A 17,295-nucleotide genomic window follows, 5' to 3' on the forward strand; every position below is an offset into this window, starting at 1 on the left:
CAACGCGCATAAAATCGCGAATGATAAATCGCGTTTCACACTTTTATTTGTTTTTAACATACCTGAAAACCTATAGAAGTCATCATCTATAATATAAATCTCACCTGTCTGTTTAAATGTATGTATGTCTTAAACTTTTGACAGAGGCGACAGATTTTCACAAGATCGGTATCGTTTTAAGCTTGACTTTTCTGTTGTACCGGAAGTTCCGGTTTCTGTAACTTAGAAAATAAACACGCTGCTCTGGCCCTTCCTCAATCAGGCTTCGTCTTCATTCCTTATTACAGATATTACTTCATGGTGGCAAGCGGTAAAACAGAAACACAAAGGAGGACTCTATATTGTTCCTCTCGACTGAACGCTTCTCGTGAGTAAACAAAAAAAAAAAAAAAGAAACTTTTCGTGTATCAGACCAAGCGTAACTTTTCATTTCGTCTAATATATGGTGGACTACGAGAAAGCTACGTTTGTGAAAGGGCCAAACGACCTTGACCATGATAACCTGCTGAAACAAGAGGCTTAATAAAATGGCAGCCCTGACCTTAGTGAAGCGATATCACTGTTTAAACAAAAAATGACACTGTATTTAGAGAATGAGGACATCGCGGTCACAGTGAAATTATGGAATTTCTATGAAGCACAAATTAACACTAATGTGCACTTCCGAATCCTCAGGCTACATTTAATGCAGCATAGGTAAAAAAAAAACTGATGAAAGTTTAAATGACTTCGTCACTAGGGCTCGGACACTTGCACTAAAGTGCAATTTTTCTAAAGAAGAACTGCATGAGAGAATCATTGAACTAATTATTGCCTCCACACTATATGACGCCTTCAGGAATGAACTTTATGGCAAACCCAACGGACACAAGATTAGTGATGCCCTTGCCGAAGGCAGAAAATTTGAAGCCATCTCAGCTGGAAATAACTAACTGCAAAAAATCTGCAGGTCACAAAGCGAAAAAATTCACAGCATACATTGGGGCAGAAAATGCAAGAACTGTGACACCCGCCACAAGCCACGACAATGTCTCGCATACCATGATGCATGTTCCGCATGTGGGAACAAGGGGCACTGGGCCAGATGCTGTAGGTCCTCAAAACAACATAGAGAAAATAGAACTCAAAGCAGATGCCATAGAAAGCAACCCCACTACAACCAGCGTCATAATCAGAGAAGAAAACCGGAACGTAGAGGTAAAAACCAAAATGTTGACAGTATATACACTGATAGTGATAGCGATGACTATCACAAACATTTCTATTCAATCACGGTAACTGACAAATGTATGGACAGCAGAGGTAAACAATCCAGGAAGGAGGCATATACGACCCTAACCATAAGACCGCCTCACATACCTAATTCACCACATATACTCCACTAGAAAATTGAGTCCGGGGTATCGGGTAACACTCTTACAATGAGAACGTTTCGACAAATGTATTGAACAAATAAGGTTGCCCTCAACATCAACATCCTACAACCAACACCACACATAAGACTCACGTTATATAGCTGTGACAATCACCTGTGCAGGAACGATTAATATCCTATGCCATTACAAAGATTTTAAATGGATAGACGCCGTTTTTTATGTTGCAAATGTTCCAGGACCAGCCGTTGTAGGTTTGTCTACAAGCAAACAACTCGACCTCATTACGATAAACATCAGCAAGGATATCGAAAAAATGTTTGCTCTGCCAGGAACACCAGGATGCAAACAAACGTGAACCACTCGAATAACACAACATTCCATCACAACCATGGCAACACATTGCATCGGACGTGTTCAAAATAAATGGACGGCAGTGCGGGCAGTACCTCCTTACTGTCAACAGATACTCGACATACCCAGTGATTAATGAAATGCCTACACCTGTAACGAGCAGAGCAGTAGCTGACAAAATCAAGAGCTATGCATCCCTATTCAGGTGATCAGACCAGATCATGATGAACAATGGCTCAAAATTCACCGGACAAGCTTTCCAGAACTTTACCATATCATGGGGTATTAAACATAACACCAGCTCACCACACCTTGCGAGAAGCAACGGATTTATTGAGAGACATGTACGACATGTGAAATCAGTAATTAAAAAATGCCTTAAAGGCAAGGGTGACATACTGTTAGCACTATTGCAGATCAGAGCAACCCTGATAGACAGCAACCTACCATCACCCACTGAACTACTGTTCAGACGAGCTATACCTACAACACTACCCAGCCGAGTAAAGCCAGGGAAAGAAGAACACCGACAACAATTAGAGGAAAGGTCAAAAGAAATGAAGAGAAACTATGACAGTAGTATGCAATCTGTAAACTTACCACCACTATACCGAGGACAACATGCGACCATAATAAACAAAGCCGATAGGGTGTGGTACCCTGGGACTATAGTGTGGAAGGATGATGACAACCCAAGGGGCTACATAGTACAAACTTCAAATGGGACAAGACTCTGCTGCAACAGAACCCACCTCCATGCTGTACCTTATGGCCTCTGGTGTTTATAAAAAAAGGATGTAACAAAGGAGATGAATGTTCGTAAAATGTTTGTAGGTATGTATGAATTGACAAGGAATGAATGTTCGTAAAATGTAACTTATCTTTTGGACAATGGAGAGGGTCAGGGTAGGCTAGTCATGCTGCTGTCGGTGATGCGTGTCCTAGCTTGTAACTGGAAAGCGAGTGACTTCTTTCATCAGCACTAGTAGCCTGGCGTCTTCGTGTTCTTTCTCCTCCTCTATCCTCTTTGGTTTGTGTGAATTAGGCATCGTTCAGAATTGAAGGCGTTTGGGCCATAACATGAGAGCGTAGTCGGCTTCAGTTCGCTGGTGCCTTATTTCTTTTTCTTCTTCATCTCTTTAGGTCGGGTGGGAGAATGTCCGTGCGTTCACTGACGTAGCTGGGCGAAAATCTCCTGTTCCCTCCTCTCAGTTTCCTCAAATACTCTCATTTTATAGTGGCAACTGGCTCCCAGTGACTGTGATATTTGAGGTGTTTATTTTAGGCGCGGAGCTCTGCCATTGGTTGATAATTATTTTGTGGTTATCTTATTTTTGCTTCCCAAGTGGAAGCGATGCGTGGAGCCATGTGCAAACGACGACTTTTTTAATTTTGTCTCTCATGGTGGATGCGTTAACATCCGGTTGGCTGCCAATTCTCATCATGTTCCCACAACCAATACCGACCACAAAGAAGAAAGTCCACTTTGCCAACCCAACACCAACAACAGCACAGAACGTGGAACAGCCATATGTAAATCACGGCCAAAAACAAACTATCACACCTTACAACAATACAAAAAAAAACACACTAGAAGACGACCAAGTCAACGAAAGCCCAACTCGTACTCAATCTGGACGAGTCATAAAAACCTAACAATATTCAAGGACTAAATATAAACAACTTTCACACTAAACACACACAACACTGGCCAACATAACAGACTCACCACTTTACACCCATACACCCTATCTAGCACACTCTCAGTAGAACTTTAATTTACTTAGAATTGATTCTTACATAAACAAATACATAACTAAACAGGGGGGGGATGTTGTAATATGAAATATCGTATGCTGCGAGACTACCGGAAGTTCCGGTTTCTGTACCTTAGAAAATAAACACGCTGCTGCTTCCCTTCCTCAATCAGGCTTCGTCTTCATTCCTTATTGCAGATATCACTTCAGATAGACGAGTAACTTATCTTGCCTTTGTCACATTTCTTGTTTGTTGGCTTCTATTAACAGAACTTCCCAAAACGGTGAATTGTTATTTTTAATTAATTTTGAATGCATCTAATATTTTGTTTTATTAAAAAATATTTTTCTACTTTAGGTTTAGTTGCGGTGAAAAGTGAAAATACAAAAGAAAATAATTAAAACTAAATATTGCAGTAATTAAAAAAAACAAAAAACAAACAAAAAAAGAAGTTTCGTTCCATTTCCGGAGGATATGATTTCATGTTTTCGTTCTTACACGACGTTCCCCTTCTTGATACAATTCGAGACAAACTATTTTTCGTCGCGGAGGCCGATAAGGAACCTGTCACTATTACCAATTTTTGACAAAAAAGGTAAAAATTTCCAAATAAATAAAAGGGCAATCAATAATATGTAATTGACTATCATCGTCTATTTCCTATTAATATGCGTGATTGCCAATAATGTTTGATAATTGAATAATAATTTGTAATTTAACACGGCGCAAAAAAAAAAAAAAAAAAAAAAATGAAATTACAATGAAATGAATTTTTTTTTTTTTTTTTAAATTTTCTGCGAAATTGCTTTTCCGGTCACCATTTTAAAATTTTATTGGACAAAAAAAAAAAAAAAAATGAAATTACAATGAAATGAATTTTTTTTTTTTTTAAATTTTCTGCGAAATTGCTTTTCCGGTCACCATTTTAAAATTTTATTGGACAAAAAAAAAAAAAAATGAAATTACAATGAAATGAATTTTTTTTTTTTTTTCTGCGAAATTGCTTTTCCGGTCACCATTTTAAAATTTTGTTGGACAAAAAAAAAAAAAATCCACGATAAATTAAAAAACAGAAAAAAAAACAGTTCATAAAGATATTTTAATTATAAAGATTATAATTTTCTCATAAAAGTTCAAATAAAGATTGTTTGAATAAAACTCCTATTTTTATAGTTGCATTAAAAAAATTATATTCAATACAGTTTTGGCCATCCTTTGGCTTTGTAAACACGGGGATGCGGAACGTAAGTTTATCCAAATTCTCCAAATAAATAAATAAATAAATAAAAAGGCAACCAATAATTGACTATCATCGTCCATTTTTTATGGCGTGGTAATGGTTCGAGTAAGTTTATATGCGTGATTGACAATAATTTTTAACAATGAAAAAATATTTTGTAATTTAACACAACGCAAAAAAAAAAAAAAAAGAAAGAAAACAAATGAAATCATAATAAAATGAAAAAATATTTTAATTTTCTGCAAACTTGCTTTTCCGGTCGCCATCTTAAAATGTTGACTTCCACCCGTCAAACTCGTCTCGTTTAAATTAACTCATCTTATAATCGTTTCTTTGTTAAAAACAGATTGCCAAACAAAAAGTAAGTATTTATTAATTTAATTGCTTTTGAAGCTCTTTTTTATTACATTATGATTCCCTTTGTTTTACTACAGGGGCGCGTCGAAACCATTATGATTGCCTTTGTTTTAATAGAGAAATGAGTCAACATTCCATGATTGCATAGAAACGAAGAATGGTACTATAGAAATCACGGTTATCCTGACGCTCCTCTGCACTTTTTTGTTTTCCTTGGAAGTGACGTCACACAAATCTTATAATACGGATGGCTACAATTGTAAAAATAATTTGTTTTATTTTTCTTTCATTTTGAGTTCCTTTTTTCTCCCGTTTAACTTTTTTTTCTCTCCCATTTCTTATTTTGAGCGGAGAATTTATTTTATTTTCATTTTGAGCTCTTTTTCCGATCCGGCGTTACCTTTTATAGGTACTCCTGCAGTCCTGCAGTCCTGCACTTTACGACCTGAGCTATTTTTTAACACTTATTTAGAAACCTATTATTTAACATGGGGAAGGGAGGGTCTATTCTGTACTTTCACCTAACAAGTCAATTTAAAAAACGGTAAATATGAAGAATTACTCTACCCTCGAAGATTCCTTGAAAATTACCACTCTTAATGGTTTTCGGGGTCGCTGAAAACGAAAAAAAAAAAAAAACGTTTAAAATTACGGCAAATGAGTAGTTTCCAAAATATGAAGAAATGTTAGTTTTAAAAAGTGGGGGATCACTTTTCTATAATAATTTAACGTAAAATGATCACCCACTTTGTGGCCACTATTTTTTTTTGAGGGGGGGGCTTTCTTTCTACCATCGGAAAATTCTTTAAAATTACCTGTTTACATTTGGTGGGAAGCGGTGTAAAATAATAAACAGTTCTTCTGCTTGGTTAATGTCGGCACGTTACTTATGTTAAAACGGTTAATTAAACTGCATAAGCACCTGTTAAAAAACTATACAAGTAAAACAAATTATTTTTACTTGTAAACTGGTTTATTAATTGTAGAAAACAAAAACAAACAGGAGAAAAAAGGAGCTCAAAATGAAAGAAAAATAAAACAAATTATTTTTACAATTGTAGCCATCCATATTATAAGATTTGTGTGACGTCATTTCCAAGGAAAACAAAGAAGGGCGGAGCGTCAGGATAACCGAAATCACTCTAATCAGGTTTTTATTGTTTACTTTTGCTTTTGAAGTTCCTTTTAATCAAGTGATTTGAAAATTATATTTATATTGAAAATATCGCAATTACCTTAACATATCGGTCCTAGGAATATAGGCCCTCTTGCATTAAGTAGGTACGGGCAAAAATAAACGAATAAGGATAGAGAAACCTGGTTTAAAAAGCCGATTTATCATTTTTTTTTTTTTAGGTTCCCGATTACTTTTTGATTTCATTTGAAAGATTAAGGATTAAACTTAATTTCCCAAAGAAAAAAACTATTTGTACACGTGGGAAAAAAAAAAATAAAATACGAATCAAGTGCGCTTGAAACCAAATCACAACGTAATATTAGGAAAATAAACAAATATTTTACTGGTTTGAAATTTGAAATTGAAATATGAAAAATGTTATTATGGGGAGCTAACCAATTCAGCTAAATTAAAAAGTTTAATAAATTTATTGTAAAAATCCTTTAAAAGATAAATATTAGTTTTCTGGGTCTATTTCAAAGATACTTAGTAAAGTAAAATCCTAAGATATTAAATTAAATTTTAAAAAAAAACCTTGTTTGCATAAGAATAGCTGAATTACTTTTGGAAATATTGAATATACGGATTCCCAAAATCTGAGACAGCTGAAAAGCTGTCTGAGAATAACGTCATGTAATTAAAAGGAAGGAGGGGTACTGGGTTTCTTTTTTCCGTACATTTCTATTGTAAATGTTTGTACAAATTTTACCATTTTTTTAATTAAATTAGTTTTCTATGTCCCTGTTTTTAAATTATTATTTTTTTAAATTATTGTCCAATATTATATAAAAATTGCTTGACATTCTTGCGAGCAAGTAAATTATTAAAATCTTGCATATAAAAATTATGCGAAATCTGTAATTTAAAAAAAAGTAGAAAAATTTTTGCTATTATAATTTTTTTGTGAAAATATTAAATAAATAATGCTTAATTCAATGGTAATATCGGTAGTTTGAGAAATTTATTTTTCTTCGAATTATATGGAATTCATTAATAAGAACTTTAAGGGCTTTTTTTATAATGTTTTTGTAAAAATGATTTCATTTTATTTTTATTGTTACAAATTACGATGCTTTATTTATACAAAAAAGCAAAAATAATGTCTTGCGATTTTTATTTACTATTAAAAACCATAGCTTTAATTAAGGTGTTTTTGTTTAAACAAAATAATACATTTCTACTCAGATTCAAATAAAAATAATTAGTTTATTATATTCCGCGATCATTATTTGATAGATACTGAAAATTTTATTAAAATTGGCTAATTTCCTGATTTTTGTTAATTTTTAAGTAAAGGGAGGGGTCAAAATGTTTATACATTTTGTGCGTCGACATTTATTTTGTCCGTACCTCGCATTAAGGGAAGTACTTTTATTATCAAAAATAGTAGTCAAAACTTGGACCCTCTTGCAGTCGAGGGAAACAGAAATATGAGGAAGAAAATTGGAGATAAGTCATGTTACACCGGTAGTAAGAATCGCACTTGATTGGATAGTTACATTGACGTCATTTTATCAAATGATATATTGAAATTGACAATATTAGAAAACAATATTTTTTATTAAATGATTTTAATTGAATACAGGATTAAAAAAAAAAAAATGATTTTTAGCAGTTTAGATTTTTTTTATTGAATCATTCCTCCGGAATTTTATAAATAAAATGACAAACAAATAAAGATGATTAGAAATGATAATGAAACGATATTGAAATTGACAATAGTAGGAAACAGATTTTTTTAAGAAAGATAATTAGAAATGATGATGTTCTCTGATACATAATAAAATACGAAATAAATAGGAGCTTCAAAAATGATTGTATGGAAGTATGTGATTTAACTAGATGCACTGCCATTTAAAAATACTATCGAAAAAAAAATGATAACATCGAGATGATGTTGAAACGAGTGACAAATTATTGCTTCAATATTTTGAAATCATTCACATCCTTAGCAAGTTTTTGTCATATCATAATACAAAATTATTGCTTTCAGACTTCATTGATCACACCCTACTAAGCACTGACACTCATATAAAGCATTATGATAGTCTTCATTCGGAAGATAAAGAAATCAACATCACATTGGAGAATTTAATAGTTCTCACATTGGTGATGAAACTATAAAATTCACAACTTGGGCAATTCTGAGTGAAATCTTGTCAGGATTTAATGTCCCACTGCGCCCCTCTGCTGTATAAATCAGTTGATTAACCTTTCTTTTTTCTAGTAGTGTGTCTCTGCTGTATATAAATAAGTTGATGGATCTCTGATTGTCTCGTGGTGTCTCTGCGGTACAAAAGAGTTTTAAACTTTTAAGTTGGTCAATTCAGGCCTGTCACTGTGAAATAGACTTCTCTTTCAAATATTCTAAACAAAAAATCACAACGTCAGGACAAGAAACTGAAGAAATTTACATACTAATAATAAAAAAAAAACATTGTGTATGATAAATAAAGCCACATGAAGGATTTGCTTGTTATTTTTTTTTCTTTTTTTTAGAACTGTGTTTGTGTGCTAGCAGTTTTTTTAGTAGCATTCTCTGCTGTCGCTATTAGGTTGGATGGGGAGAAAACGATTGCATGGTTAGCATGCAGTAATGTTTGCACCCTCTCATCTAAGTTGCTGGTTGGACTGCCAGCTTCATTTCGATATACTTTTTTTTAAACAAAAATATTTTAGAAAAAGAAAACTTTCTCTTGGGCACAGAAATTGCGATTTGATTTTGATGTGAATTAGTTACTCGAAGGGAATATTCTGGGGTGCTAAGTATCACGAAAGGAGGGTGTCACAATTAGATGCTTCGATCCTCTGACTCATTCTTTCATTCTTTTTTCTGTTCTCATGACATTTTGCAGAATCGCATTTTTATGTTAACAAAAATGAGGTGGTTTGGACTAGATCTATATTATCATAAACAAATCAAGTAAAGATTAGATACCCTGTAGCAAACAACAAAGATAGGGCAACAATTCAAGGGACACCAATTGTTCGACTTAACATTGCCGTTGGTTGTTCGTAAATACGTCAAATAGCAGACATATTCAAATGTTTGCAAGCAAGATTTTTAAAAAAGATATTTACAAACTTTTAAAGATTTAAAAGAAAAATATATATTTACAAAACATTTTTTTAATATTAAATATTCAGAAAACTTTTAACGATTAAAAAAATAACTTTTTTCTATTTACGCAAAACTTTTTAATGTAAGTAATAAAACGAACGTATTTAAACAAAATATATTTAAATAAATAGGTTTCTTTCTAAGGGGTCATTTGGGTAATTTTCCCTACAATTTGGGGCAACACAAGAATAAATCATGTTGGACAGCAAACTGAAAATTCTGTAGACGGCCACAGTTACTGAGAGAGACACTTTACCTACATCCCACTCTCGTAATGACGTCACGCTCTCAGATTCACTGACTTATCTCGGTCGCCTTGATAATACGCACATTCATTCCAGTCTCTATTTCATGCTCAGAAACTATACTGGAGGCAACTGCCTTGTAGTGTTGATCAATCTTTCTCTGAAGACAAAAGGCCAATCGCAATGGATTATTAAAATTGACTAACGTTTCGTACACTGTTGCACCCTTTGCACCAAACATGATATTCTAAAGATTTCCTAGCCCCCCCCCCCAGACCAATTAATAATATACCTGTGATTATAAGAACAGACTCTACCCCAGGCTTGTAATCTTTTAAAAACAATAGGTTAATGTAAAGCAACAATCTCTTGATAAAGTCATGTAACAGTGTTGCATGATAATGCTGTTGCACAGTACTGTGTTTGCATAGTCATGAGTTTTGACTGCATTTGTGATTACTGACTGTAAGGTGTGAACTATCTATGAAAGAAGCCAACAAAATAATGTATCGATCCATATTTTTTGATAAATGTTTTGATTATTATGTTGCTCGTTTTAGTGTGACAATATTGAACTTTAGTTGTGTTTGATGTCGTTTGTCTAGCAAGAAAGAAAATCACTGGATGAAAGTATGAAATTATACCTTTTAAATATTAAACTGTTCAATAATATAAAAATATTATCTGACAATTTTAGTTCTTAAGTTACTTAGTTATTATTCATGTAATAATTTAATAATTTTATTTTTTGCTCACAGGTAAAAGTTACGGTGGACAATAAATTCATGAAATGAATATGAAAAATCTTTAATCTTCTGAAGTAAGCTTTTCACAGCTTTTCCATTACAAAATATAGATGAATCAACTTGCAGAAATGAAACACAAATTGGAGAAAATATGTTGATGAACACACATTTGAGAAAAATAACTTTTATTTAAATATATATAATTTTCATTTAAAAATACATTGGGAGACATTGAAAACAAATTCTACTCCTGTAAAAATCGTAGCTTAAGATTTTCTGTGAGAAATGTCAAAAGATAAACGTTAGTGAGAAACATTATGCCTTTGAAATGTTTGCAAATGGCATGTTGCTATGAAAATATAATATCGGAGGAAGCATCTTGAAGCAATTTTAAATCATCACACATGAGAAAAACATATTTGTGTAATGTTGTTAAGCATTTTTAACCAATTCGATGGTTAAATAAAGGATTACCCAATTTTTGTGAACCTAAGAATGTTTAGGGTTTATTACTATTTCAACAAAATTTTAATGAACAAAAATGTTTGTTTATGATTGAATCTACATTTTATCAAAATAATTACTGTTATGAAAGAGAAGCTTAGTTGCTCAGAATTTTGTCACAAATACGTTTAAGTTTTTTTTTCATATAAATTTAAATACAAAAACATTGGACCATAAAATGGTTATTTCTGGAGAAATAACTTTACAAAAAGCATCTTTAAATGTTATGCAACAATAAACTCTCATTGTTTTTAAATCTGTGGAAAATCATTTGCAAAACATTTTGATGTGTAAGTCCACATGCGAACAAATACTTGAAAAGAAAACTTTAGTCTTGTGAAATGTGTGGAAGAGAATGTTCAACCAGTTCTAGGTTAAAGAATAGCACACTGACACCTCATTTGAAGATTGTGATATGACATCTTCAAATTATTCTGAAACTAAAAACACCTTAGAAATACCACTGGAGAGAAATCTTTTTCTTGTGAAGTGTGTGGCAAATCATTTACACGAAAACCTTAGTATTACCTTACACATAAAAACACACAATAAGGAGAAACGTTTTCCATGTAAATATTGTGATAAAGTGTTTGCAACAACAGTGACTTAAAATCGCATACACTGTACAGAAACCTTTTCATTGTGAAGTGCGTGGACAAACATTTACATAGCAAACTTATGCTATTGTACACATGCAAAGAATACACACTTAAGAGAAACCTTATGTAAAGTTTGTGATAAAGCATTTACAAATAATTATAACTTCAAATCACACATAAGAACACACACTAACAAAAAAAAGCGACCGTAATAGAGGTCAGTGTACCCAATGATACAGGGCTTAACAGAGTTGAGAGGGAAAAGATTACAAAGTATCAAGGACTTATGTATGATATGAAACGAAATTGGAAATTAAAAGACGTTTCAATTATACCAGTCATCATAGGTGCAACTGGGCTTATGAAAAAGAACTTTAAAAAGTACATAGCAAGCATACCCGGTGAACCAAGTGCAAGTGAAATACAAACGATTGCACTGAAAGGGACGGCTAGAATCCTGAAAAGATCTCTTGGTTGGACTCACTAAAATAGGGGTAAATGTCAGACATCTGGTTGGATGTCCCATCCCCTAGAAGAAAAAGTTTAAGAAAAATGAAAAAAAAAAGAGACAAAATATCAGGACTTAAAAAATCATCTAAAGAAATAAACATTATAACGGTTGTGATAGGAGCAACTGGCTCTATGAGAAAAAATCATCAAAAATACTAGAAGCAATCCCTGGAAGACCAAGCGGTAAAAAAATACAAACAGCAGCCATAAACAGAACAGAATTTATTCTGAAAAGAGCCCTCGGATATAAACTCAAACTATAAGAGAATCAAGTGTTTGCTCAAGGAGAGTCCCTTGATCTTTTAAAACTTACTTAAATTTAATTAAAAAAGAAAGAGAAAAACTTTATTCTTGTGAAGTATGTGGCAAAGCATTTATACAAAAATCTAATGCTGCAATCTAGATACGAACACACACTATGGAAACCACCACTAGAGACAAACCTTGTTTTTGTGAAGTTTGTGGCAAAGCATTTACAAAACAATCTGTAGTAAATTCACACATGCGAACACACACTGGAGAAAAACCTTATTCATGTGATGTATGTGGTAAGGCATTTACACAAAATTCTAGTGTTACAGTACACATGAGAACACACACTGGGGAGAAACCCTGTTCCTGTAAAGTATACGGTAAAACTTTTACACAGCAATCTGAAGTAAAATCACACATGCGAACACACACTGGAGAAAAACCTTATTCTTGTGATGTATGTGGCAAAGCATTTACACAACATTCTAGTGTTACAGTACACATGAGAACACACACTGGAGAGAAACCCTGTTCATGTAAAGTATGTGGTAAAACTTTTATAAAACAATCTGAAGTAAACTCACACATGCGAACACACACTGGAGAAAAACCATATTCTTGTAAAGAATGTGGCAAAGCATTTGCGCAACAATCTTATGTCGCTAAACACATGCAAACACACACTGGGGAGAAACCTTATTCATGTGAAGTATGTGGTAAGACATTTACACAACATATCAGTGTTACAATACACATGAGAACACACACTGGGGAGAAACCCTGTTACTGTAAAGTATGTGGTAAAACTTTTACAAAAGAATCTGTAGTAAAATTACACATGAGAACACATACTGGAGAGAAACCTTATTCTTGTGAAGTGTGTGGCAAAGCATTTACAGAAAAATCTAATGCTGCAACACACATGCGGACACACACTGGAGAGAAACCTTATTCATGTAAAGTATGTGGTAAAGCATTTACACAACGTTTCAATGTTATAATGCACATGAGAACACACACTGGAGATATATATCTGAAAAGCCACACTAGAGACAAACTTTGTTCTTGTAAAGTTTGTGGCAAAGCATTTACAAAAGAATCTGAAGTAAAATCACACATGCGAACACACACTGGAGAAAAACCATATTCTTGTAAAGAATGTGGTAAAGCATTTACACAAAAATGTAACTTCGCTAGACACATGCAAACACACACTGGGGAGAAACCTTATTCATGTGAATTGTGTGGTAAATCATTTACACAAAAAATTAGTGTTACAATACACATGAGAACACACACTGGGGAGAAACCCTGTTCATGTGAAGTATGCGGTAAAACGTTTACAAAACAATCTGTAGTAAAATCACACATGAGAACACATACTGGAGAGAAACCTTTTTCTTGTGAAGTATGTGGAAAAACATTTACACATAAAAATAATGCTATCGTACACATGCGAAGAATACACACTGGAGAGAAACCTTATTCATGTAAATTTTGTGGTAAAGCATTTGCGACTAAAGCTACTGTAAAATCACACATGCGAACAGACTGTTAAACCAGATATAGTGATTTGGGACAACAAAGCGACCATAATAGAGGTCAGTGTACCCAATGATACAGGTCTTAACAGAGTTGAGAGGGAAAAGATAACAAAGTATCAAGGACTTATGTATGATATGAAACGAAATTGGAAATTAAAAGACGTTTCAATTATACCAGTCATCATAGGAACAACTGGGCTTATGAAAAAGAACTTTAAAAAGTACATAGCAAGCATACCCGATGAACCAAGTGCAAGTGAAATACAAACGATTGCAATGAAAGGGGCGGCTAGAATGCTGAAAAGATCTCTTGGTTGGACTCACTAAAATAGGGGTAAATGTCAGACATCTGGTTGGATGTCCAATCCCCTAGAAGAAAAATTCTGGACAAGATTTGATCAATAAATAATGTTAGCTATTAGAAAACGTGATTTTTAGAGAATTCAACTAATTTAAGGAAAACAGAAAAAGGTAAAATTCAATGCTATTATTTATTGATACAACATATGAAAGAACACATTGGAGAAGACACTCCACACAGAACTTGAATTCCTACTTAACACTGTTTTTGAGAGTCTATAGATATGTTATTCGTGTCTAAACTGTTGTACAGCATATTCAACCAGTTTAAAAGTTATTAGCAATTTAGAAAAATGTTATGTGTGTAAAGTTTGTGTTATTACATGTAAAATGTATTGTAAATTTAAAAATTTCATGCAAACACATTATTACATGTCCAACTTATTGTAAATTTAAAAATTGCATGCAAAAACATTATGACATGTCCAACTTATTGTAAATTTATAAAAAAATCACAAAAAATACATTACATGTCCAACTTATTGTAAATTTATAAAAAAATCACAAAAAATACATTACATGTCCAACTTATTGTAAATTTATAAAAAAATCACAAAAAAATTATTACATGTCAAACTTATTGTAAATTTAGAAACCACATGAAAACGCATTATTACATGCCCACTTTATGGTAAATTTAAAAAAATCAAATTAAAATACAGTATTAAATGTATAACACAATCCATGCAGTCGCTGGTGTCTTACTGAGCCACGTGTTACCTAAAGGTTCTGGTAAAAGTCCATGTATGAAGTCTTGTCGATTAGATGTCTCCGTCAGAAGTAGAATAAAAAGCATACCTGAAATGTGGGGCATCTCCCATATCAGGGCTGCTGCATTGCCCTCCGGCAGTGTCAGTCTGCATCGGATCTTCTTCGTCTTTCAAGTTCGTTTCCTTTGAGCTCAGGCAGACATTCAATACAGCAGAAATAACACAACACAATTGTAATATAATTTTAGCTATTTTATTGTTCAATTGTTCATACAATAACTGTTTCATACAATACTTTAACTAACCTATGATGAGAGGAGAGGGTTCCTTTCCTCTCATTTACAGAGGGACTGAAAATACGTGCTCACCTCATGGTGTCCAGAATAAAAGAGAGCAAAAAACAGGAAGGGAAATCTAGTCTGAACTCTTATGTATCCCTCCACCTACAGCCAAATCACCGCTTGACCTTGCAGGGGTAGGGTGCATGGGAAACCCTAACTGTGGCACTAACGATATAGTGCCACACATGTAAATTTAAAAACCACATTAAAACACATTATATGTACAACGTATTGTGAATTAAAAAAATCACTTGGAAATACATTATTACATGACCAGCGTAATGTAAATTTAAAAATCACCTGAAAATACATTATTACACGTCCAACATATTGTGAATTAAAAAAATCAAATAACAACACCTTATTGCATGAAAACACATTATTGCATGTTCATCGAATTGTTAATTAAAAATCATATGAAAATACATTATTACATGTCCAACGTATTGTAAATGTAAAAATCAAATAACACCTTATTACATGTCCAACGTATTGTAAATTTAAAAATCAACTAACAACAACTTATTACATGTCCAACGTATTGTAAATTTAAAAATCAACTAACAACAACTTATTACATGTCCAACGTATTGTAAATTTAAAAATCAACTAACAACACCTTATGACATGTCCAACGTATTGTAAATTTAAAAATCAACTAACAACAACTTATTACATGTCCAATGTATTGTAAAGTTAAACATCAAATAACAACACCTTATTACATGTCCAACGTATTGTAAATTAAAAAATCAAATAACAACACCTTATTACATGTCCAACGTATTGTAAATTAAAAAATCAAATAACAACAACTTATTACATGTCCAACGTATTGTAAATGTAAACATCAAATAACAACACCTTATTACATGTCCAACGTATTATAAATGTAAACATCACATAACAACACCTTATTACATGTCCAACGTATTGTAAATTAAAAAATCAAATAACAACAACTTATTACATGTCCAACGTATTGTAAATTAAAAAATCAAATAACAACACCTTATTACATGTCCAACGTATTGTAAATTAAAAAAATCAAATAACAACACCTTATTACATGTCCAACGTATTGTAAATGTAAAAATCAAATAACAACACCTTATTACATGTCCAACGTATTATAAATGTAAACATCAAATAACAACACCTTATTACATGTCCAACGTATTGTAAATTAAAAAATCATATAACAACACCTTATTACATGTCCAACGTATTGTAAATGTAAACATATAATAACAACACCTTAATACATGTTCAACATATTGTAACTTTAAAAACTACATGAAAACACATTATTACAAGCTTGGGTTGGGAAGCGAACACCCAACAGGTCAAGACATACTTATCAAGAAATCATCCCACCAACGAGACGCGAACAACATAAACATTAGGATTCGAATTTTAAAGTACCCCCTACCTCTAGCCCCACATATCTCCCTCCCCCCATGTATCCCTATGCCCTCAGCCACACCAGACATGAACTTTCCAGACCCCCTCACAACCACCTAATGTCTTTAAACTCCTAAACTAAAACATTACCGACATACCAAGCACCACCTTTCCCCCTTGTTCCCTTCTCCTTTCTCCGCTTTCCTCGCACCCCTCCTCTGACACCATTCATTCTTTCATTCCACCATAAACAAACATTTCTGTAAAAGTCTGAGGAAGCTACATAACGGCCAAAAACGGTCGTGTAGCCAAAACAATAATGTAACTTAATAGAAAAATATGGTAATAAAAATAAAACGCATATTTGCTCTACAACAGTATTGAACACTTTCTTCAGATTTTTATCAATTACCATTTCTACTATATATATATATATATATATATATATATATATATATATATATATATATATATAACATCCCCCTCCCAAGGTCCTTTGCTATTGAAATGCAAGTTGACTTAACATATATAATCTTGCATCCATCTGGGTTGATGTATTGATCGTCCTGACCTTGATCGAACTCCTAACTCTGGAGTTGCTGTTTTTGGTGCTCCTGATCTTGTTTGATGAACTTGCTTGGATAAACCAAATATTGTGTCAGGGTAAGGTTGGTCTGTAGGTACCTTTGAACGAGGTACT

At 33.1% G+C, this 17,295-nt stretch overlaps 1 protein-coding gene across 3 annotated transcripts in view; it reads left to right on the top strand.

Moving 5' to 3' along the window:
• Positions 1-4,729: 4,729 nt before the first annotated feature.
• Positions 4,730-17,295, top strand: part of LOC145269807 (uncharacterized) — a 67,330-nt gene continuing 54,764 nt past the window's right edge. For 2 of the 3 annotated variants that reach the window (XM_080125520.1, XM_080125518.1), the window contains exon 1: positions 4,730-5,086. Coding sequence is in view for 1 of the 3 variants with exons in the window: in XM_080125517.1 (XP_079981643.1) it covers positions 12,403-13,794 (1,392 nt within the window). In the remaining 2 variants the exon portion in view is untranslated. Of the gene's footprint in view, positions 5,087-10,383; positions 17,055-17,295 lie in introns of those variants that run through there. The other variant, XM_080125517.1, reaches the window with a different exon arrangement.

The sequence above is a fragment of the Euprymna scolopes genome, chromosome 45 (genome assembly GCF_053919585.1).
Source record: "Euprymna scolopes isolate OS-2025 chromosome 45, ASM5391958v1, whole genome shotgun sequence".
Classification (NCBI taxonomy): Eukaryota; Metazoa; Mollusca; class Cephalopoda; order Sepiida; family Sepiolidae; genus Euprymna; species Euprymna scolopes.